This window comes from Oncorhynchus kisutch, linkage group LG4, assembly GCF_002021735.2.
Source record: "Oncorhynchus kisutch isolate 150728-3 linkage group LG4, Okis_V2, whole genome shotgun sequence".
In the NCBI taxonomy this organism is placed as follows: domain Eukaryota; kingdom Metazoa; phylum Chordata; class Actinopteri; order Salmoniformes; family Salmonidae; genus Oncorhynchus; species Oncorhynchus kisutch.
The window spans coordinates 74,962,461-74,985,653 of record NC_034177.2 but is presented as its reverse complement, the minus strand read 5'-3'; the positions used below and the strand labels follow the sequence as shown (position 1 = coordinate 74,985,653).

At 44.5% G+C, this 23,193-nt stretch overlaps 1 protein-coding gene across 1 annotated transcript in view; it reads right to left on the bottom strand.

Annotated features, from left to right (window-relative positions):
- LOC109888990 (formin-2) overlaps positions 1–23,193 on the bottom strand; it is a 61,200-nt gene that overhangs the window by 17,533 nt on the left and 20,474 nt on the right. The window contains exons 6-13 of the mRNA XM_031823629.1: positions 17,159–17,220; positions 13,097–13,188; positions 12,872–13,001; positions 12,360–12,506; positions 11,918–11,977; positions 11,266–11,386; positions 9,545–9,637; positions 2,896–2,947 (exon numbers count right to left, since the gene is read on the bottom strand). Coding sequence (XP_031679489.1) covers positions 2,896–2,947; positions 9,545–9,637; positions 11,266–11,386; positions 11,918–11,977; positions 12,360–12,506; positions 12,872–13,001; positions 13,097–13,188; positions 17,159–17,220 — 757 coding nt within the window. The remainder of the gene's footprint in view (positions 1–2,895; positions 2,948–9,544; positions 9,638–11,265; positions 11,387–11,917; positions 11,978–12,359; positions 12,507–12,871; positions 13,002–13,096; positions 13,189–17,158; positions 17,221–23,193) is intronic.

Genomic DNA, 23,193 nt, shown 5'->3' with positions numbered 1-23,193 from the left:
GAGAGAGAGACAAACACATAAAGAAAAGGAGAAGAGAGAGAGAGACAAACACAAAGGAGGGAGGAGGAGAAGAGAGAGCACAAACACATAAAGGGAGGAGAGAGAGACAACCACAAGAAAGGGAGAGAGAGAGAAGACAAACACAAATAAAGGGAGAGAGAGACAAACACATAAAGAAAGGGAGAGAGAGAGAGACAAACACATAAAGACAGGGAGAGAGAGAGACAAACACAAAGGGAGAGAGAGAGACAACACATAAAGAAAGGGATAGAGACAAACACATAAAGAAAGGAAGAGAGAGAGAGACAAACACATAAAGAAAGGGAGAGAGAGAGAGACAAACACAAAGGGAGAGAGATAATACAAAGAAAGGGAGAGAGAGAGAACAACACATAAAGAAAGGGAGAGAGAGACAAACACAAAGAAAGGGAGTGAGAGAGACAAACACAAAGAAGGGAGAGAGACAAACATATAAAGAAAGGGAGAGAGAGAGACAAACACAAAGGGAGAGAGAGAGTCAACACAAAGAAAGGGAGAGAGAGAGAGACAACACAAAGGGAGAGAGAGACAAACACAAAGGGATAGAGAGACAAACAAAAGAAAGGGAGAGAGGGAGACAAACACAAAGGGAGAGAGAGAGACAAACACTTAAAGAAAGGGAGGAGAGAGACAAACACAAAGAAAGGGAGAGAGAGAGACAAACACATAAAGGGAGAGAGAGAGAGACAAACACTTAAAGAAAGGGAGAGAGAGAGAAACACAAAGGGAGAGAGAGAGGGAAAGAGACAACACACACATGAAAGGAGAGAGAGACAAACACATCAAGAAGGGAGAGAGAGAGAGACAAACACATAAAGAAAGGGAGAGAGAGAGAGACAAACACAAAGACAGGGAGAGAGAGAGACAAACACAAAGGGAGAGAGAGAGACAACACATAAAGAAAGGGATAGAGACAAACACATAAAGAAAGGAAGAGAGAGAGAGACAAACACATAAAGAAAGGGAGAGAGAGAGAGACAAACACAAAGGGAGAGAGATAATACAAAGAAAGGGAGAGAGAGAGACAACACAAAGAAAGGGAGAGAGAGACAAACACAAAGAAAGGGAGTGAGAGAGACAAACACAAAGAAAGGGAGAGAGACAAACATATAAAGAAAGGGAGAGAGAGAGACAAACACAAAGGGAGAGGGAGAGTCAAACACAAGAAAGGGAGAGAGAGAGAGACAAACACATAAAGGGAGAGAGAGACAAACACAAAGGGATAGAGAGACAAACACAAAGAAAGGGAGAGAGGGAGACAAACACAAAGGGAGAGAGAGAGACAAACACTTAAAGAAAGGGAGAGAGAGACAAACACAAAGAAAGGGAGAGAGAGAGACAAACACATAAAGGGAGAGAGAGAGAGAGAGAGAGAGACAAACACTTAAAGAAAGGGAGAGAGAGAGAAACACAAAGGGAGAGAGAGAGAGAGAAAGAGACAAACACAAAGAAAGGGAGAGAGAGAGACAAACACAACGAAAGGGAGAGAGAGACAAACACAAAGGGAGAGAGAGAGAGAGACAAACACATAAAGAAAGGGAGAGAGAGACAAACATAAAGAAAGGGAGAGAGAGAGACAACACAAAGAAAGGGAGAGAGAGAGACAACACAAAGAAAGGGAGAGAGAGAGACAACACATAAAGAAAGGGAGAGAGAGAGAGACAAACACATAAAGGGAGAGAGAGAGACAAACACATAAAGAAAGGGAGAGAGAGAGAGACAAACACATAAAGGGAGAGAGAGACAAACACATAAAGGGAGAGAGAGACAAACACAAAGAAAGGGAGAGAGAGAGACAAACACAAAGAAAGGGAGAGAGAGAGACAAACACAAAGAAAGGGAGAGAGAGAGAGACAAACACAAAGGGAGAGAGAGACAAACACATAAAGGGAGAGAGAGACAAACACTTAAAGAAAGGGAGAGAGAGACAAACACATAAAGGGAGAGAGAGAGAAAGAGACAAACACATAAAGAAAGGGAGAGAGAGAGACAAACACAAAGAAAGGGAGAGAGAGACAAACACATAAAGAAAGGGAGAGAGAGAGACAACACATAAGGAAAGGGAGAGAGAGAGACAACACATAAAGAAAGGGAGAGAGAGAGAGACAAACACATAAAGGGAGAGAGAGAGACAAACACATAAAGGGAGAGAGAGACAAACACAAAGAAAGGGAGAGAGAGAGACAAACACAAAGAAGGAGAGAGAAACAAACACACACAGAAAGGGAGAGAGAGAGAGACAAACACATAAAGGGAGAGAGAGACAAACACATAAAGGGAGAGAGAGACAAACACAAAGAAAGGGAGAGAGAGAGACAAACACATAAAGGGAGAAAGAGAGAGAGACAAACACTTAAAGAAAGGGAGAGAGAGAGACAAACACAAAGGGAGAGAGAGAGACAAACACTTAAAGAAAGGGTGAGAGAGACAAACACATAAAGAAAGGGAGAAAGAGAGAGACAAACAGGAGAGAAAGATAAATAGAGGAAGAGAGAGCACACGTGAAAGTGACAAATGCCATGGTTTGTGCTTGATCAATACCCGGGAGTTTGGAGGGAACACATTCCTGCCTAGTGTTAACAGAAGCCTGGAGCCAACGCTGTCTACTCTGTCTCTGCTTGGATAAACAACCCAGACACTGGATGTCTTCAGTCTATCACAAGAGCCGCAGTAAAGGCCATCTATAGGTAGAGGTACATGTTCCATGTAGCTTGGGGATCTAAACATTGATGAAGGACAGTAAAGAGTGAACTTAGCTGATCATTTTGTAAGCTGTACTTACAAAATGATCATTGTCACAATGTTATCATACTGAAGCTCTAACAGCTGAAAAAATATAATCAGGTGTATTCTTACATCTTATGAGTGTTCTCTAGTTGTGTTTCTTGTGCCTCCAGATCAGTTTTTGCTGTGAGAGAAAAAATAGAATATAGGCATAATAAGCCACTCAACAGGACAACATCATACAGTAGGCAAAGTTCAGCAGTAATGGATCATTATAGAAACATGTGGCACTCCATCCCATGAGCTACTGTAGTTACCAGTTCAGTTACTATGGACAACATGAAGATACAATGCGATGATGATAACAATGTGGCCGGTTACACATAAGCCATAAACGGCTTAATTATTAGTATTGATAAATACGCTACAAAAGTATGTGGACACCCCTTCAAATTAGTGGATTCTGCTATTTCAGTCACACTCATTGCTGACAGGTGTATAAAATTGAGCACACAGCCATGCAATCTCCATAGACAAACACGGGCAGTAGAATGACCTGTACTAAAGAGCTCAGTGACTTTCAACGTGGCAACGTCATAGGATGCCACCTTTCCAACAAGTCAGTTTGTCAAATTTCTGCCCTTCTAGAGCCGCTGGTCAACTGTAAGTGCTGTTATTGTAAAGTTGAAACGTCTAGGATCAACAACGTCTCAGCCGCGAAGTGGTAAGCTCACAGAACGGAATTGCCAAATGCTGAACCGTGTAGTGCATAAACATCGTCTGTCCTCAGGTGCAAAACTCACTACAGAAGACACCAACATACCACAAGAACCGTTCATTGGAAGCTTCATGAAATGGGTTTCCATGGCCAAGCAGCCGCACACAAGCCTAAGATCACCATGAGCAATGCAAAGCGTCGGCTGGAGTGGTGTAACGCTCGCCGCCATTGGACTCTGGAGCAGTGGAAGCAGTTCTCTGGAGTGATAAATTACGCTTCACCATCTGCCAGTCCGATGGATGAATCTGAGTTTGGCGGATGCCAGGAAAACGCTACCTACCCCAATGCATAGTACCAACTGTAAAGTTTGGTGGATGAGGAATAATGGTCTGGGGCTGTTTGTATGCTTAGTTCCAGTGAAGGGAAATCTTAACTCTACAGCATACAATGACTTTCTAGACGATTCTGTGCTTCCAACTTTGTTGCAACAGTTTGGGATAAGCCCTTTCCTGTTTCAGCATGACAATGCCCCCGGGCACGAAGCGAGGTCCATACATAAATGTTTTGTCGGTGTAGAAGAACTTGACTGGCCTGCACAGAGCTCTGACCTCAACCCCATCGAACACCTTTGGGATGAATTGGAACACCAACTGCGAGCCAGGCCTAATTTCCCAACTTCAGTGCCTGACCTCACTAATGCTCTTGTGGCTGAATGGAAGCAATGTTCATGCATCTAGTGGAAATCCTTCCCAGAAGAGTGGAGGTTGTTATAGCAGTTATAGCAACTCCATATTAATGCCCATGATTTTGGAAAGAGATGTTCGATGTCCACATACTTTTGTCCATTCTAGTGTAGCTTATACAATTTCTCATATTGGCAGAATGACTGGGTTTCCCCTGTATAGACAGTTTACACAGGATTTCACACATCAACATTATCAACACTTGCTGTCATTTTCAGGGTTAGTTCATGTAATTGAGTGTTGAACTGACTGCGGTGGCACCACTGACAAATGAACACCATGGTTTTCAAGGCAAGTGTTCTTTGTGTACATTTAGTATTAATGAGTTCAGGGAATTATTGTGAAATATCCTCAAACTCAGAGGAATTCTAGAAGATATCCTTAGCCTTCATAATTCTCTCTCTAATTCTCTCTTCCACCCTGTATAAACAAAGATGTTGATTCGACGTACAATTGTAAGGCAACCAGCTGCAATAGGATAGTGATAGTTTACAAAAAAATTATGTGTTAAAAAAACTCACAATCCTATCGCAGCTGGTTGCCTTACATATGTACAACGAATCAACATCTTATAAAAAAATGTTTATGTACAGTGCATTTCATTTTCATTGAGATATTGAGGAAGTCTGTGATACTGTAACCAAGGTGTTCTGGTGAACCAGTTTTTGTCTGAGATCTGACTTGCATTAGCTCCCTGAGAAAATGCCTATAGGCCAACGTTTTAGCTGAGTGGGCTAACACAGTCTTGTAGTATGCAGACGAGGATGTCAAAGCGAAGGTGAACTGTACCTTAGGTGGTTTGGTGAACCACGCTTGCTCTTGGACTGACAACAGTCTTGTGGCATGCATGCGACCCAGGTTCAAACCTAGCCAATCTCATCTGCGTGTTTCTCCAGCTATATTGCTTTCACACACAATCCTATATGGTAGATAGATACCATATAAGACATGTTGTTAGTAGCCTTCAAGGGCAGCTTCCAAATCCATAGCAACCTAAAACCTATAGCCTCTTCATAGCCTTCCAAGACATCCACTAAAGTAGACGGGTAGGAATCTTTCTTGGCATGGATCTTCGGCCTGTCTTTATCGAGGGAACATCAAATCACTGCGTGTAATTGAAGCCAGAGCGACATCTAAGAAACCTTGACATGTCCAATGGGACGATCACTTTTGTCCACGGCTCCCTGTACTAAATCATTCTAATACTGATCCTCTCTTCTACATCTGCTTCCTATTGCTCATCAATAACCAATCAGAAATCTGAACATGATGGACGTCATCAGATCAATGCAACAGAATAACAATCAGCAAAGAAGTATGGAATCCATTTTAATCACTCCAAAATGTCATACAACATGGACTGTATGTGGTGAGTTAATACAGGCCTTCTATACACATGTACACTACCGTTCAAAAGTTTGGGGTCACTTAGAAATGTCCTTCCTCTGTCCAATGTCTGTGTTCTTTTGCCCATCTTTTATTTTTATTGGCCAGTCTGAGATATGGCTTTTTCTTTGCAACTCTGCCTAGAAGGCCAGCATCCCGGAGTCACCTCTTCACTGTTGATGTTGAGACTGGTGTTTTGCGGGTACTATTTAATGAAGCTGCCAGTTGAGGACTTGTGAGGCATCTGTTTCTCAAACTAGACACTCTAATGTACTTGTCCTCTTGCTCAGTTGTGCACCGGGGCCTCCCACTCCTCTTTCTATTCTGGTTAGAGCCAGTTTGTGCTGTTCCGAGAAGGGAGTAGTACACAGCGTTGAACGAGATCTTCAGTTTCTTGGCAATTTCTCACATGGAATAGCTTTCATTTCTCAGAACAAGAATAGACTGACGAGTTTCAGAAGAAAGTTACTTGTTTCTGGCCATTTTGAGCCTGTAATCGAACCCACAAATATGCTCCAGATACTCAACTAGTCTAAAGAAGGCCAGTTGTATTGTTTCTTGAATCAGAACAACAGTTTTCAGCTGTGCTAACATAATTTCAAAAGGGTTTTCTGATGATCAATTAGCCTTTTAAAATTATAAACTTGGATTCGCTAACACAACATGCAATTGGAACACAGGAGTGATAGTTGCTGATAATGGGCCTCTGTACGCCTATATTCCATAAAAAATCTGCCGTTTCCAGCTACAATAGTCATTTACAACGTTAACAATGTCTACACTGTATTTCTGATCTTTTTTGTCTTTTTCTCCCCAATTTCGTGGTATTCAATTGTTGTAGTAGCTACTATCTTGTCCCATCGCTACAACTCCCGTACGGGCTCGGGAGAGACGAAGGTTGAAAGTCATGCGTCCTCCAATACACAACCCAACCAAGCCGCACTGCTTCTTAACACAGCATGCATCCAACCCGGAAGCCAGCCGCACCAATGCACCGGAGGAAACACCGTGCACCTGGCCACCCTGGCCACCTTGGTTACCGATCAAGCCCTCCTTAACCCGGCGACACTAGGCCAATTGTGCGTCGCCCCACGGACCTCCCGGTCGCGGCCGGTTACGACAGAGCCTGGGCGTGAACCCAGGGACTCTGATGGCACAGCTGGCGCTGCAGTACAGCGCCCTTTACCACTGCGCCACCCGGGAGGCTATTTCTGATCAATTTGATGTTATTTTAATGGACTTAAAAATGAGCTTTACTTTCAAAAAGAAGGACATTTCTAAGTGACCCCAAACTTTTAACCGGTAGCAACACCGAATACATCTTATCTGACATGGTATGAGTAGGCAACCCTTGTAACCAAGGCAGTAATCAGTCCCCTAAAGAGAGCACGCAGACAATATTAGTAATCTTAATATTTCCATCAGAAACAGATAATCACATGGCCAATGTTCTGTTCGGAGGCACAGAGACTCCATCAAAGGCATCGTATGCATGAGAATCTGTGAAACAAGCGGGGAAAATCGAGCTAGACCAAACAGTGCCGTTCCTACGAGTCCCCTTTCACTGTTATTCTGTGGTTAGTTTCATGGTCAGAAAATAAACAAGAGTGGTGGAAACTGTGGAGCCAGAAACTGTTTAACTCCAGGGTCTGAAATTATAGAAATAACACAAATAAGACATTGCTGTTGTTGCTTTTTTTTGCCGCAGTGGAGGCAACCAGTGAATTTAGTCTGGAGCCTTCCAAGTCACATGTCAGTGTTACGCCGAACATTCCTCTCTCTGAGGACAACCTCGTCATTTGCATCAAAGGGAAAACCCAATATTTATTTCAGAGAGACGCTTTCATCCAGGCTTCCTTTAAAGTTGGACTCAAGGACAGTGAGCAACATAGCAGAAGAGCATGTGTTATAGATTACCAACTCTCATTTGAATACAACATCACTTGAGAAGGGGCCAGTGAGCTCAGAATTACAAGAAGAATGGGAACAGTTAGCTAGAAATAGCCTGCTATGTAAAACTGCCTAGAATGATATCCTACATGTTTTAATAGACATGAAAACCAAACCTAATTTTCTCTGTTATGATGAGCATAGTTCCATTCTTTTAAACAGATTTTTTACGCTTTACCTCAGTGTTAAGTAAGTTAAAAGGACTGCGATGCAGGGGTGAAGGTACTCTTTTACAGGAGGTTGTTGAAAGGGTCTGGGAGGGAGGGTGATAACAAACACACTGTGGTCAAATGAAAACAAACATGGTCGATCACAAAGGGAAGGCGCTAGGTGGATTCATCATCAGTGCTCGTTCCACTGCTAATTCATCATCCCTGTTTTAACTGTTCCCAGGGTAAACAGCTTCCTCCAAGTGTTTATTTGATTTCCTGATATGACAGAGGGAGGAATGGAGAGAACGAGAGAGTAAACGAGTGAGGTTGAGAGAGGAGGCTCTTCCAGAGGCCATGAAGTAAAAAGAGAAAGAAAAGAGGTGAAGAATGAACAGGAGGAAGAAGACAAGGACAAACCAGATTGCTATTACAGTTACACTATCTAACCTGTCAGGGTCCAATCCTGCCTATAGCCCTCATTATGTGTTCATGTTTGGCCTGGAAGTACGTCTGCTCTTGAAATGTCTTTCAGACAGAGGTCAAAGGCTCAGCTAACAGGTGCTGCTGCAGCTCATCATAACAGGCACAAAGCTGAAACAATAGCCTTGAGTTATTCAATGCAGTCTGGTGTAAGCAAAGGTCTCCATGGAAACTGCGTTGATTCAAATAAAAATCTAATCAAACTGTATTTGTCACATACACAGTTTATATCAGGTATAAAATGTGCAATGAAATGCTAGCTCCCTCAACATTGCAGTACAATAATAAAATAAGTTATAAGAAGGTAATATGCATTGCAATAACCTGATATGTATACAATATACAGCATAGATTATGAGTGTGCTATGTCAATTATGACTGTATTTACAATATAAAGTGGGAAGTGACTTGGTCGTTCAGTTGAATAAATAGTATATAATAGAACAGCAGCATTGACTGTGTGTGCGTGTGTGCGTGTGTGTCTGTGTGTGCGTGTGTGTGTCTGTGTGTGCATGCGTGTGCTTGTGTGTGTCTGTGTGTGTGCTTGTATGTGTGTGAGTGTGTGTGTATATGTCTATGTGCTTGTGTGTGTATGTGTGTGTGTGTGTGTGTGTGTGTGTGTGTGTGTGTGTGTGTGTATGTGTGTGCGTGCGTGCGTGTGCTTGTGTGTGTCTGTGTGTGTGCTTGTGTGTGTGTCTGTGTGTGTGTGAGTGTGTGTGTGTATATGTCTATGTATATGTGCTTGTGTGTGTGTATGTGTATGTGTGTGTGTGTGTCTGTGTGTGTGTGTGCGCATGTGCTTGTGTGTGCTTGTGTGCTTGTGTGTAAGGGTTTGATGTGCGGAGAGTCAGTGCAAATAGTCACAAGGTGCAGGTCTGAGCAGGTAGAATGATGATCTCTGCACATCTTTCTTCCAAACACTGTACATTAACCAGAAGAGCAACTGAGACATCAGTCTTGGCAGGACAGATGCAGTGCAGTCTAACCAAAGGTTAGCATGATGATCAACTGCCCATCTCTACACTCTATTCTCTAACACAGATCCAAGATGGATTCCTCATGTCAGGTATTCTGACACTGAACATAACCCAGTGAAATATCTGAGGCATTAGCCTTCATCTTTGGGGCAGCTACACTTTAGTTGCACCAAGGATAAGGGGTATCAATGATCCGTCTCGAAGCTTGACTCTCACTACTTGAAGAACCAAAATGGCTTCCTTTGTCATTGATCAATGGTCCATTTGTCTCAGCCACAACCCAAAATGGCAGTGATGGTTGAGTCATTTGTCAAGTAACCACAACTGGGGCACCTTCACTTCTTGCCTGTCTGTACTCTCTGTTCGCAAACTCACCTTGGCTCAGAAACCCCTCCATCTTCTCTTTAAAGGGTTGCAGGTGCTCTTCAGAAGAGACCTGACAGACCTTCTCTGTCTCGGCCGAGCATGCTGGAGTGGAGGAGGACAAAGAAGGAAGAAAAAGAACGAGACGGCTTGTAAAGACTATTTTTGACATTGCAGTATTACACTCTACCTGTTTGTGTAAATGGGGCTAATTACTGTAACCATAACTGATGTGGATTGGGCAAAGGCAAACTAACCAGTAATGATGCATTCCCATTCACCCTAATACTTTTCTCCAAACAATGAGTGCTACCCATGGAACCTGCAGACCCCTTAAACGTCCCTTGGCGCACCCCAGAGTCACGGTCCATCAGCGCCCATGATGAATCCAAAACTTGCCTGCCAGAGTTCTCAGAGTTAATTGGTTGACCATATGGCCCCCTCTGTGGAGCTAGCTGTTGTCCTGAGGGCCATCCAAGCCCACTGCTGTGGGATGCCTACTAATGAACCTAATCCCCAGGCAACTGTCATCGAAGCCCACATCTGTTGCAACACTCAGCTGTTCCCTCTAAAGTAAAGAGAACCTACAGTATGTGATGAAGCATTTATGTACACCATCATGGTACTCTGCCATTGGGAATGAGGACGTGAGTCAGTCTCCCAGTGGACCTTGGAAACCTGATAATCGGAAGCTTCACAAGATTGATTGCAGTGCAGTAAAAAACAATAGGAGCCTTGGTTTAACAGTAAGATACATAAAACATGATAGAGAAGAGAGGAGATTTGGGTGATTATTCTTGATTGACACATAAAATAGCTGCACTCTGTTAGCGTTAATGTTTTCCCACCTGTAGACCCCTATAATGTGCTGTAAGTGTTGAATGAGTCAGGACTGACTAATGAATATAATAAGTATTTCCCCATTCAGTCATTCATTCGGTCGCACAGGGATTTTGTTTTCAACCAATGAGCTTGGCTTTAAGTGTGTAATCTGATTTCCACACTTCATCAGGGCTTTTTGTTGGGAAAAGACTTGACAGACTTCAGCCTTAGTCAGTAATTCCCTGTAAACCTCTAAAACATTTTTGTAAGTGCTACCTGGACTCGTATTTTATGCGAAGTGACCTAGTATTTAGGTTGAACTATTATGAAAAGGATACACAGACTATATTCTGTTCTTGCTCAACTGGATGACTGTCAAACAGTATTGCTACCCACCCAGTACACTGATAGTTTTGAAGGCTTTAATTATGGGACCTTCAGATCTTATGGTTTGTAATGTGAGTATGCAGGGGGTAGCATAAATAAGGCGGCCTCTCCAGGTCCTTGACCCACTCTGAGGGGCCTGAGCTGGGGCACACAGGTAGGAGAAGCCCCTTGAACCTGGCTTGTTTGGCTCTCTGTGTTGTGATTCTACAGGAGTCTGCTCCTGACTCTCCATCTGGTTTGGTGGTCTGTACGACAAACAGATGCTATCTGTTGGCCCAGTTCTGTGATCAAAACATCACTATGGCTGGGCACACTTGGAAGAATTTCCCATGATAGAGATACAGGGATGCATTTCACCTGAGTTATACTTTCATAAATCCTACACAATGGGTCATAAACATGATGTGACACCTGTCATAATCAACATTGACTCAGGTTTACTACCTGGTGTTGGTGACATACAGTCCAAGGTTTGTCAGTGGAGCTCCAAATGGAGATAATATATTTGTGGGATCCAGTCTCACCTTTGAGGTCTTTGCTTAGCTTGCGTAGATCTCTCTGAAAGTCCTCAAACTTCATCTGAGAGGCCTGGAAGAGATCCTGGGGTTCAGGGAGAGGGTAGACACAGGTCTCTCTACCTGCGTCCTGACAACATACAGACACACAGTCAAAGTCAATCATCATCAAAGACCAGAACAACCCTCTCCAGCATACATCTCAGTTAACATTGGGCTGGATGTCTCGACCATTCTTATCAGTAGTCCAAACATTCCCAGTAAGATAAGGTTGCAATGGTGGTAGTGGTTATAGTTGTCAGCTAGAGAGGAGCCATTGTAATCAAAGAATACGTTTATCCTGTCAATCAGCGTTACCAGGGAGCCATTAGGAGCCCAGAACAGTGTCGTGTAGGTTGATTTTGGCAACATACTCTCGCCTGAGTTCATCTCATCTGGCTAACCTAATTATTTACAATAGGCCCCCTTTGGATCCTGTGCCAGCTAACGTGCTACAGGTCGAGCTGAACTGAGAAAAGGAAAGGAAAATAAATCATTTGATTAAAAAAACAAGCCACGCTATCCTCTGGCGAGAGAGAAGATGAAAAGGGCTCTGGAAAGATATCCCAGCAAATCAGAGTAAATCAGAAAGTGATTCAAATAAACAGGAACTAGAACATACCTCATCAAAGTGCCTCAGATAGTAAGCAACGATGAATGACAAAAGACTCTGAGAGTTATCCTGAAAGAGAGACAGTTGAAAAGATCCAAATAAATAAACTGTAAATCCTTTTATGTCATTAATCTAATCATTTTTAGAGCAGAATGTTATTATTTGTATGGAGAAAACATCTAAAGAGGACTTAGAAGCAATGCATCAAACACAAGGAAACCTCTGCTGGGGAGAGTGTCATAACTTAACGCTGGTAACTTATCTTATATTCTTTATGGGCACCTCTCTGGGATTCCAATACTGAAAACACTGACCACTATGTTCTTACAGGACTGCACTGGCGGTACACCAAACATCTAACTAGCAGTCAGTCACTCACTCATTTGGGGACAAAGACATTCCCTAAGCACCGTAATAAGGCAGTTACGGTCAGAGCTTAACATACACTCACACTGCTCTTGACGTCCTTGAGTTTGGGCAGGATGTCCAGAGTGAAGCCGTCAGCCTGCCCGCGCGATCGGTTCCCTCCGTTCATGAAGTTCCCAAAAGCTAAGACAAGACCTAGCACCTGCATCACACACTGACCTCTCTGCAGAGTCTGATACGCAGCATGGGGAAAGACAGAGACAAGGAGTTGAGGAAGGGGTGGAGAAGGGACGAGAAGGAGAAAGGGAAATATATAAGAGAGAGGTAGAGAAGCGGGAAGCAAAGTGACAAGAAGAAGAACAAAGAAAAGAGGATAGAGAAACGGAAGATCGAGGGGGGAAATAGACAAACTGAAGAAGAGCAAGAGATAGTTCAGTTCAGTGCATCTGGTATCTAGGAGGCATACTGTATATTATCCCTCGCCAGAGATTCTGGCTTTCATTCCTTATGTACTGAACACTCTCGATGCATGGCTGTACATTACATTGTCCGCTAACACCACAGGCTGTTTTCAGACAGAATGTAGAGGAGACTCACCGTACACACTCTCTGAAGGATTTCAACTTTCCGGAGGATGGAGGAGATACATTCATCAAAGGTTGATTGAAAGAGGATACAAAACACCCTTCCTGAGAAATTGGGGATTTGGGACAGCTGGAAGAGAAACCTTAGGGAAGAGGAAAGTACAAGAACAAGATGATAGGGATAAAAGGCAGACACTATTTTGAAATTGTGATTTTCTTGGCCTACATTTTCTCTCACTGTTCAGGCTTGTCCAATGGCTTTGCGTCGTCTTTATCTTTGGATGACTTGATGTGCTTCTCAATCTTCTCCATCTCATCTTGCTGGGCTCTCTGAAATAGGTAAAAAGAGTGATATTGGGTAACTGTAAGTGAAACACAAAAGTGTACCTTGTGCTTGAGATATACCGTACATGCACACATACCCTGTTCTTGCACATAGAAGGGAACTGAATGTGGTCAAATACACCCTTTGTAGATACTTTATGAACACTATAGTATAGTTTCGATTTATAAGATATTTTCACATTCTCCGACACAAAACCACAGTTTAGTACAAGGTGATCGAATAAAAATAAACCAGGCCAGAGATGGCGTATCATTTAACAAAAGCAAGAAGACAATAGAGGTTGACAGGCCTGATGCAAAATGGCAAAACCATAAAACGGCCGACACAGAGAAATGTAAACTCTTTAAGTCTCTCATGACTTCAGGCTCGTCTGAGGAAGCAGGTTAGGGGAGCTGACGTTGACTCCAGTCTGGCCCAGGAATAACTCAGCAGCAGCAGATCAAACACAGGGCAAATTAGTATTCAACACACTCTGCCTTGGGTCTGCCAGGGTAAGCTCTGGTTCTGGTTAACGATATGTTTTAAAGTGTAAATACATTTAACATGAAACAGGTCCTTTTTTAACTTCTGGGTGTACCAACGTGATGAGTAATTTGTGGACAAGACGATATGATGGTCAGATCTATGAATTGGTACATTTCTCTTTGGCTGTGATAGTATGAGAGAAAGTTGCCTGCAACATTCCAGAGAAAGGCAACTGCTGTGTGACCAATCCTTTATTTCTGGTCAACTGTGTTTTTCTAAACCTCCCATGTATGGCACTAAACTTCAAGTCAAGATTGTTTCCTGATGACCGAGAACCTAGCCTGGGGTAGTATTATCGTATTGACCCATGTCACTGTCACCAATCCTGTGTTTTTCATACAAGGTGACAGTGTTGTTATAATGTTCCTCAACCCCGGCAGTCTCAGCCTCTGAGTAGATGTCATGAGCGCAAGTGTTGGGGTTTGTCATGCTGATGCTTATCACGTGCACAGTAATGTGGTGTTGGGAGGGGTTCCCTGAACTTCTAAGTGTCGTGTCAGATGATTATGACTCCTGATATTTGTGGGGAGGGGTACCTCACAGTGACCTCTTCCTTCCTGTGGGATTGTGTTGTGAGAGCAGTAGTGGTTATATTTTCAGAGCTCACAGACAGGGTGACTCCACGTCTTACTGTGAAGTGAGGAGTGACCTTCTCCAAGGCTCTGTGTTTGTGAGTGTGTTCTAGAACTGTGAGGGTGTAACCATTAGAACCCCTTATTCCGAAGGCAGGGTGGCTACACTGCCAACTGTGGTTAGGGGTTGGAGACTGGGAGACAGCATGGAGTTGCAACAATTTGGCTCCTCAATTTGACTCCTGTGTTGAGCAGACCCTCTGTTATTAAGGTCGATGTCCACGCCTCCGAGGAAATCTAATTAGCGTAATTAAAAAATACCCATAAAATCTGCCAGTTTAAGCTACAGATATTGAGACACATCCAATATTGCATTGGATGTGTCTCAATCCACCACATCTGCCGATGTAACACTTCCGCATCTGCGGTGAGAGGTGACAGAGCTAGGGCGGTGTTTGAAAGACCATGAGACATCCCGAAAATCGCTCTCCTCACAGAATTGTTTGTAGCTACCGAACAGTTTGGCCTACAAACTATTAAGACCCCTCTATGGAAAGATGAGACTCTCAAGAACACAATGGTGTTCTCCAACCCACACAAGCGTCTTGGGACTCGTCTGAAATCGGTACAGTTGATCTGTCAACTTCTGTCAGTAGCATCTGAACAGTTTGGGCTACACACTAATAAGATAAGTCTGTGTAAAGGTGAGACTCTCAAGAACAAGTTCATGTCGGTTGTTTCGCCCACAGGTCTCACAAGGCTCGTCTGAAGGTCCCCCGGTACCAGCTGAAAAAATGTATGGAAGTATATATGGAGACCGTTTAGTGACAAAAATAAGGGGTTAAATATTTATAAATGTTTCCTGATCTTTCTTAGCCCCCCCCAAAACAAATCTAAAGAAAGTTTGTTCTGAAGTGTCTATCCTATGCCTGAGAGTTATGTCTGTTGTTCCATGTAGTGAATCTGTTATTAAATGTGTTTGTATGGGCTAATAGCAGTAAGGCCAATTAAAAATGTTAACCAAATCATTTTAGAATATATTTTTGGGATTCTTCAAGTGGTCTTAAAATTCTAAATCAAATAGCAAAATTATCCTTGGCATGACCTTGTTAAAACAATTCCATATAGCTTAGTAGTACTTCCCCCCCAACTCCGGTTTAGACAGAACTTAGACTCTTATGGGTTATGACACATTTCCTCAAAACTACACCATGTCTTAAGCCACAGTCATTTTCAATATTATTAATGTGGCTCTAGAAGTCAAAAGACGGGCCCCTTGTGTTGCCCAGCCAAAAGCTTCTCAGGAATGTCATAGTATCTTAAACCTGTATCAAGGTTGAAATTGAAAAAACATGTTCCTTTTCATGCTTCTCTCTTTGTTGACATAACGATCCAAATGTTCAGCTAAAAGAGACAGGTTAAACCACAGGAGGTTAGGGGAACTTTAATTGGGGAGGACGAGCTCGTGGTAATCAGTGGAACGGTATCAAATACATCAAATACATGGTTTCCATGTGTTTGATGCCATTCCATTGGCTCCGTTCCGGCCATTATTATGAGCCATCCACTGGCCGGTTAACGTCTTGCAGGGCTAATGATGTGGCTATTGTAATTAAATAACAACACACTTTATTACATTATCCCATTGTACTTTAATAAAACAGTGCCTATTATACCAGTGTAGAGAAATACATTCAAATCCAATAGATAATATGTATGATTATATGATAATGCATGTCTTACAAGAGAGGAGCCAACTTCTTTAAATGACAATAGATGTTTACTAGAGAAAAGTCTATCCCCTTCCAGCATACATACAGTACACAGGGCTGACTCTGTGGCCAAACACCACACATACCAATAGGGATTGTGGCTTCCATGTTTGTTTTGGTATTTAAAGCACATTTCCTTTAGTTGGCCTTTCAAGTGGACCAGATGGAACATGAACTCCAGATACAGAGGCATGTTCAGAGCAGACGCCGTGGAACTGACATCCACAGCAAAATCATTCAACTATTCTGGAAACACTATAAAGACTTAGGTAATGACTAAAGATTCAAAGACTGTTTATGACAAGCCCGCCTTCCCACATTTTCCAAGGAAGGTGCACATAATTGATGGGAATTGTAGTTTTTGTTTAGTAGTCAAAATAAAATAAAATGAATAACTGTTGACTGATTTACAACTAGTTGATAATACTGTGGCTTGACTACATTAGTACTGTAGCTTTCTGTAACTATATGACATGAAACTTAAACAACGATGGTTTCGTTGTAAACCACTACATTTGGAGTCTAAAAGCTCAAAATCTAGATGATATTGTTGTTCAACAACCTCTACATGGAACTTGTGTGAGTTGGTGAATCTTACATGACTTGTGGTAATGTAGACACGTTTGCCTGTCCATTGATTAACCTTTCATAGTCCACATGCCCTGTGTTTCTCAACATTTTTGATACCAGGGACCGGCAAGCCATGGTCCCTCCTCTGTCAGGGACTGGCAAGCCATGGTCCCTCCTCTACCAGGGACCGGCAAGCCATGGTCCCTCCTCTGTCATGGACCGGCAAGTCATGGTCCCTCCTCTGCCAGGGACCGGCAAGCCATGGTCCCTCCTCTGTCAGGGACCGGCAAGTTATGTTTTTTCACTGTAGTGCTGACTAAATTAGTGTCAGTTAACCAGCTCAGGGACCAGCAGCCAGCAAAATCCTCAGGACCGCCACAGGTCCACGGACCGGAGGTTGAGAAACACTGCCCGAAACATGTTTGTTTTTTTCCTTCAGTGACAGTTTGTGTCATCAAACGTTTATCAATGAAAAAGCGTAGTGTATAATCATTAATATATTTCAAACAACTTACATTGTCATACAGGGATTGCAAGGTCTCAAGGTCCACCACAGTGTTGTCCATGTTCAGAATGGCTTGAAAGGAAGGGAAAGAATAGGTAGCATTTAATGATAATATCTGTCGAGTTCCTATTTGATAAAATCTTAACCAGTCATGACAAGAACAACAACAGCATGTGTTCAGCCTTGGCAGATCTGCCAATACATTCATACAGTACATTTAGCCCCCTGACTGAGTTATCATTAATTTCGGACTAAAAGATAACTAATGTCAAGATATCTAGACTGATTACAGTCCCATTTCCCGACTAAATTCATTTGATCCATGAGAAATATGAGAAACATATTTTGGCCTGTTGCTGGTAAGTGCACAGGGACTTCAATACATGCATAATCTACAGTACAAAATACCATCTATCTTCTGAGCTCGTGCTACTAGGTGACCTAAACTGGGACATGCTTAACACCCCGGCTATCCTACAATCCAAGCTTGATGCCCTCAATCTCACACAAATTATCAATGAACCTACCAGGTACAACTCCAAATCCGTAAACACGGGCACCCTCATAGATGTCATCCTAACTAACTCGCCCTCCAAATACACCTCTGCTGTTTTCAATCGATATCTCAGCGATCACTGCCTCATTGCCTGTATCCGTAATGGGTCTGCGACCAAACGATCACCCCTCATCACTGTCAAACGCTCCCTAAAACACTTCTGCGAGCAGGCCTTTCCTGGAATATCCTGGAATGACATTGACCTCATTAGATGATGCCTGGCTATTCTTTAAAGTGCCTTCCTCACCGTCTTAAATAAGCATGCCCCATTCAAAAAATTTAGAACTAGGAATAGATATAGTCCTTGGTTCACTCCAGACCTTTCTGCCCTTGACCAGCACAAAAACATCCTGTGGCGTTCTGCATTAGCATCGAATAGCCTCCGTGAAATGCAACTTTTCTGGGAAGTTAGGAACAGATATACACATGCAGTTAGGAAAGCTAAGGCTAGCTTTTTCAAACAGAAATTTGCATCCTGTAGTACTAACTCAAAAAAGTTCTGGGACACTGTAAAGTCCATGGAGAATAAGAGCACCTCCTCCCAGCTGCCCACTGCACTGAGGCTAGGAAACACTGTCACCACCGATAAATCCACTATAATTGAGAATTTCAATAAGCATTTCTCTACGGCTGGCCATGCTTTCCACCTGGCTACCCCTACCCCGGTCAACTACCCGGCACCCTCCACAGCAATCCGCCAAAGCCCCCACCATTTCTCCTTCACCCAAATCCAGATAGCTGATGTTCTGAAAGAGCTGCAAAATCTGGACCCCTACAAATCAGCCGGGCTAGACAATCTGGACCCTCTCTTTCTAAAATGATCCGCCGAAATTGTTGCAACCCCTATTACTAGCCTGTTTATCCTCTCTTTCGTATCGTCTGAGATTCCCAAAGATTAGAAAGCTGCCGCGGTCATCCCCCTCTTCAAAGGGGGTGACACTCTAGACCCAAACTGCTACAGACCTATATCTATCTTACACTGTCTTTCTAAGGTCTTCGAAAGCCAAGTCAACAAACAGATTACTGACCATTTTGAATCCCACCGTATCTTCTCCGCTATACAATCTGGTTTCAGAGCTGGTCATGGGTGCACCTCAGCCACGCTTAAGGTTCTAAACGACATCATAACCGCCATTGATAAGAGACATTACTGTGCAGCCGTATTCTACAACCTGGCCAAGGCTTTTGACTCTGTCAAACCACATTCTTATCGACAGGCTTGGTTTCTCAAATGATTGCCTCGCCTTGTTTACCAACTACTTCTCAGACAGAGTTCAGTGTGTCAAATCGGAGGGCCTGTTGTCCAGACCTCTGGCAGTCTCTATGGGGGTGCCACAGGGTTCAATCCTTGGGCTGACTCTCTTCTCTGTATACATCAATGATGTTGCTCTTGCTGCTGGTGATTCTCTGATACACCTCTACACAGACGACACCGTTCTGTATACTTCTGGCCCATCTTTGGACACTGTGTTAACTAACCTCCAGACGAGCTTCAATGCCATACAACTCTCCTTCCGTGGCCTCCAATTGCTCTTAAACGCAAATAAAACTAAATGCATGCTATTCAACCGATCACTGCCCACATCTGCTCGCCCATCCAGCATCACTACTCTGGACGGCTCTGACAACTACAAATACCTAGGTGTCTGGTTAGACTGTAAACTCGCCTTCCAGACTCACATTAAGCATCTCCAATCCAAAATTAAATCTAGAATCGTCTTCCTATATCGCAACAAAGCTGTCACGCCTTGGTCTTAGTATTTTGTGTTTTCTTTAATTATTTGGTCAGGCCAGGGTGTGACATGGGTTATTGTGGTGTGTTTTTGTCTTAGGGGTTTTGTGGGGTGTCTACGTAGTCTATGGCTGCCTGAGGCGGTTCTCAATCAGAGTCAGGTGATTATCGTTGTCTCTGATTGGGAACCATATTTAGGCAGCCATATTCTGTGAGTGTTTTCGTGGGTGATTGTTCCTGTCTTTGTGTTTGCACCAGATAGGGCTGTTTCGGTTTTCGTTATTTCATTTCGTTATTTTTGTAGTTTCTTCATGTATAGTTTTTCCTTCATTAAAATATATCATGAATCATCATCACGCTGCATTTTGGTCCGATCCTTGTTCTACCTCTTCGTCAGAGGAGGAGATAGAAGAAAGCCGTAACAGAATCACCCACCACACCCGGACCAAGTGGCGTGGTAACAGGCAACAGCAGCAGCAGGAGCAGCAGCAGCTGCAGTGGGAGAGGTTGCACCACCTGGAGAAATGGACATGGGAGGAGGAACTGGACGGTAAAGGACCCTGGGCTCAGCCTGGAGAATATCGCCGCCCCAAGGAAGAACTGGAGGCGGTAAAAGCGGAGAGGCGCTGGTATGAGGAGGCAGCACGGCGACGTGGATGGAAGCCTGAGAGTCGGCCCCAAAAATGTATTGGGGGGGGGCTCACAGGGAGTATGGCTATGCCAGGTAGGAGACCTGTGCAAACTCCCTGTGCTTACCGGGGGGCTAGAGAGACCGGGCAGGCACCGTGTTATGCTATGGAGCGCACAGTGTTTCCAGTGCGGGTGCATAGCCCGGTGTGGTTCATACCAGCTCTTCATATTGGTCGGGCTAGAGTGGGCATCGAGCCAGGTAAGGTTGGGCAGGCTTGGTGCTCAAGAGCTCCAGTGCGCCTGCACGGTCCGGTCTATCCAGAGCCACCTCTACACACCAGTCCTCCGGTGGCAGCTCCCCGCACCAGGCTTCCTGTGCGTGTTCTCTATCCAGTTCCACCAGTGCCAGCACCACGCATCAGGCCTACAGTGCGCCTCCACTCTCCAGCGCTGCCGGAGTCTCCCGCCTGTTCAGCGCTGTCGGAGCCTTTCTCCTCTCCTGCGCTGCCGGAGTCTCCCGCCTGTTTAGCGCAGCCAGAGCCTTCCTTCTCTCCAGCGCTGCCGGAGTCTCCTGCCTGTTCAGCGCAGCCTGAGCTGCCAGTCTGCATGGAGCAGCCAGAGCTGCTAGTCTGCATGGAGCAGCCAGAGCTGCTAGTCTGCATGGAGCAGCCAGAGCTGTCAGTCTGCATGGAGCAGCCTGAGATGTCAGTCTGCATGGATCAGCCAGAGATGCCAGTCTGCATGGAGCAGCCAGAGCTGTCAGGTTGCATGGATCAGCCAGAGATGCCAGTCTGCATGGAGCAGCCAGAGATGCCAGTCTGCATGGAGCAGCCAGAGATGCCAGTCTGCATGGAGCAGCCAGAGATGCCAGTCTGCATGGAGCAGCCAGAGCTGTCAGGTTGCATGGAGCAGCCAGAGCTGCCAGTCTGCATAGAGCTGCCAGTCTGCATAGAGCAGCCAGAGCTGCCAGTCTGCATGGAGCTGCCAGTCTGCATAGTGCAGCCAGAGCTGCCAGTCTGCATAGAGCTGCCAGTCTGCATAGAGCAGCCAGCGCTGCCAGTCTGCATGGAGCTGCCAGTCTGCATAGTGCAGCCAGAGCTGCCAGTCTGCATGGAGCTGCCAGTCTGCATAGAGCAGCCAGAGCTGTCAGTCTGCATAGAGCAGCCAGAGCTGCCAGTCTGCATGGAGCAGCCAGAGATGCCAGTCTGCATGGAGCAGCCAGAGCTGCCAGTCTGCATGGAGCAGCCAGAGCAGCTAGATTCGCCAGTCAGACAGACTCTTCCAGATCTGCCAGTCAACCAGACTCTTCCAGATCTGCCAGTCAACCAGACTCTTCCAGATCTGCCAGTCAACCAGACTCTTCCAGATCTGCCAGTCAACCAGACTCTTCCAGATCTGCCAGTCAACCAGACTCTTCCAGATCCGCCAGCCAGCCAGGATCTGCCAAAGCCAACTACCTGCCTGAGCTTCCTCTCAGTGCTGGGCTTCCTCTCAGTGCTGGGCTTCCCCTCAGTGCTGGGCTTCCCCTCAGTGCTGGGCTTCCACTCAGTGCTGGGCTTCCCCTCAGTGCTGGGCTTCCCCTCAGTGCTGAGCTGCCCCTCAGTCCCGAGCTTCCCCTCAGTCCCGAGCTTCCCCTCAGTCCCGAGCTACCCCTCAGTCCCGAGCTGCCTCAGTCCCGAGCTGCCCCTCAGTCCCGAGCTGCCCTCAGTCACGAGCTGCCCCTTCGGTCCCGAGCTGCCCCTCAGTCCAGTGGGGTCCTTGGTGAGGGTTATTAGGCCAAGGTCGGCGGCGAGGGTCGCCAATCAAAGGACGCGTTACAGGGGGACTAAGACTTGGTTGGAGTGGGGTCGTCCCGAGCCGGAGCCGCCACCGTGGACAGACGCCCACCCGGACCCTCCCCTATGGGTTTAGGTGTGCGGCCGGGAGTCCGCACCTTGGGGGGGGGGGTTCTGTCACGCCTTGGTCTTAGTATTTTCTTTATTTATTTGGTCAGGCCAGGGTGTGACATGGGTTTATTTTGTGGTGTGTTTTTGTATTGGGGTTTTAGTAGGTATTGGGATTGTGGCTGAGTAGGGTTGTCTAGGAAAGTCTATGGCTGCCTAAGGGTTGGTTGTCAATCAGAGTCAGGTGATTATCGTTGTCTCTGATTGGGATCCATATTTAGGTAGCCCGGGTTTCACTGTGTGTTGGTGGGTGATTGTTCCTGTCTCTGTGTTTGCACCAGATAGGACTGTTTCGGTTTTCACAGTTTCTTTATTTTGTAGTTTCTTCATGTATAGTTTTTCGTTCATTAAAATATCATGAATCATCATCACGCTGCATTTTGGTCCGACTCTCCTTCACCACAAGAAAGCCGTTAGACTTTTTGTTTTATTTTGTTCTACTGTATTATTGACTATGTTTTGTTTATTCCATGTGTAACTCTGTGTTGTATGTCTCAAATTGCTATGCTTTATCTTGACCAGGTCGCAGTTGCAAATAAGAACTTGTTCTCAACTAGCTTACCTGGTTAAATAAAGGTGAAAACAAAATAATCTATATTACACTTGGTTTCTAGGTTGTTGGTACAAGGGGTGTTCTTGCTGGCCATCTGATGAGCTGGTGACACATCTCACACACTGCAGTACAGACTGCTTTCTCACACCACAGGTACTACTGGTACTACTGGAGTATCCAAGTTGTCATCCCTCCCCTTTAACACTGGAAGTCATAAACTAAAACATAAATGTGGGTTCTTGAAAAATCTGTCAAGGTAAAAAGCGCTGTGTTTGAATTTCAGTGTATGATGTCACCTTTTTGTCTCAACGCAAGGACCTCGCACCTGTGAGTGTAATCCTTTGAAAGTAAATGTTAAAGATAAACAGAGCCTGGGGGTCTAGCTTGTTTAACCTGACGTGTTGAGGTATGCATTGAGCACAGAGAGACCACATACGTATATCATCTGATCTATGTTGAAGTACTGTCACAAAGCTCATCTAAAAAGGAACAGGATATAATAAACATGACATATTCAGGCTTTCCTGCAGTACGTCTGATTACGAAAGGTTAATGAACTTGCATGACACATGCATTCCTAGCTGAAACTTTTGCACACAATCTCCTTTTTAATAGAAGCCGAATGTAACCC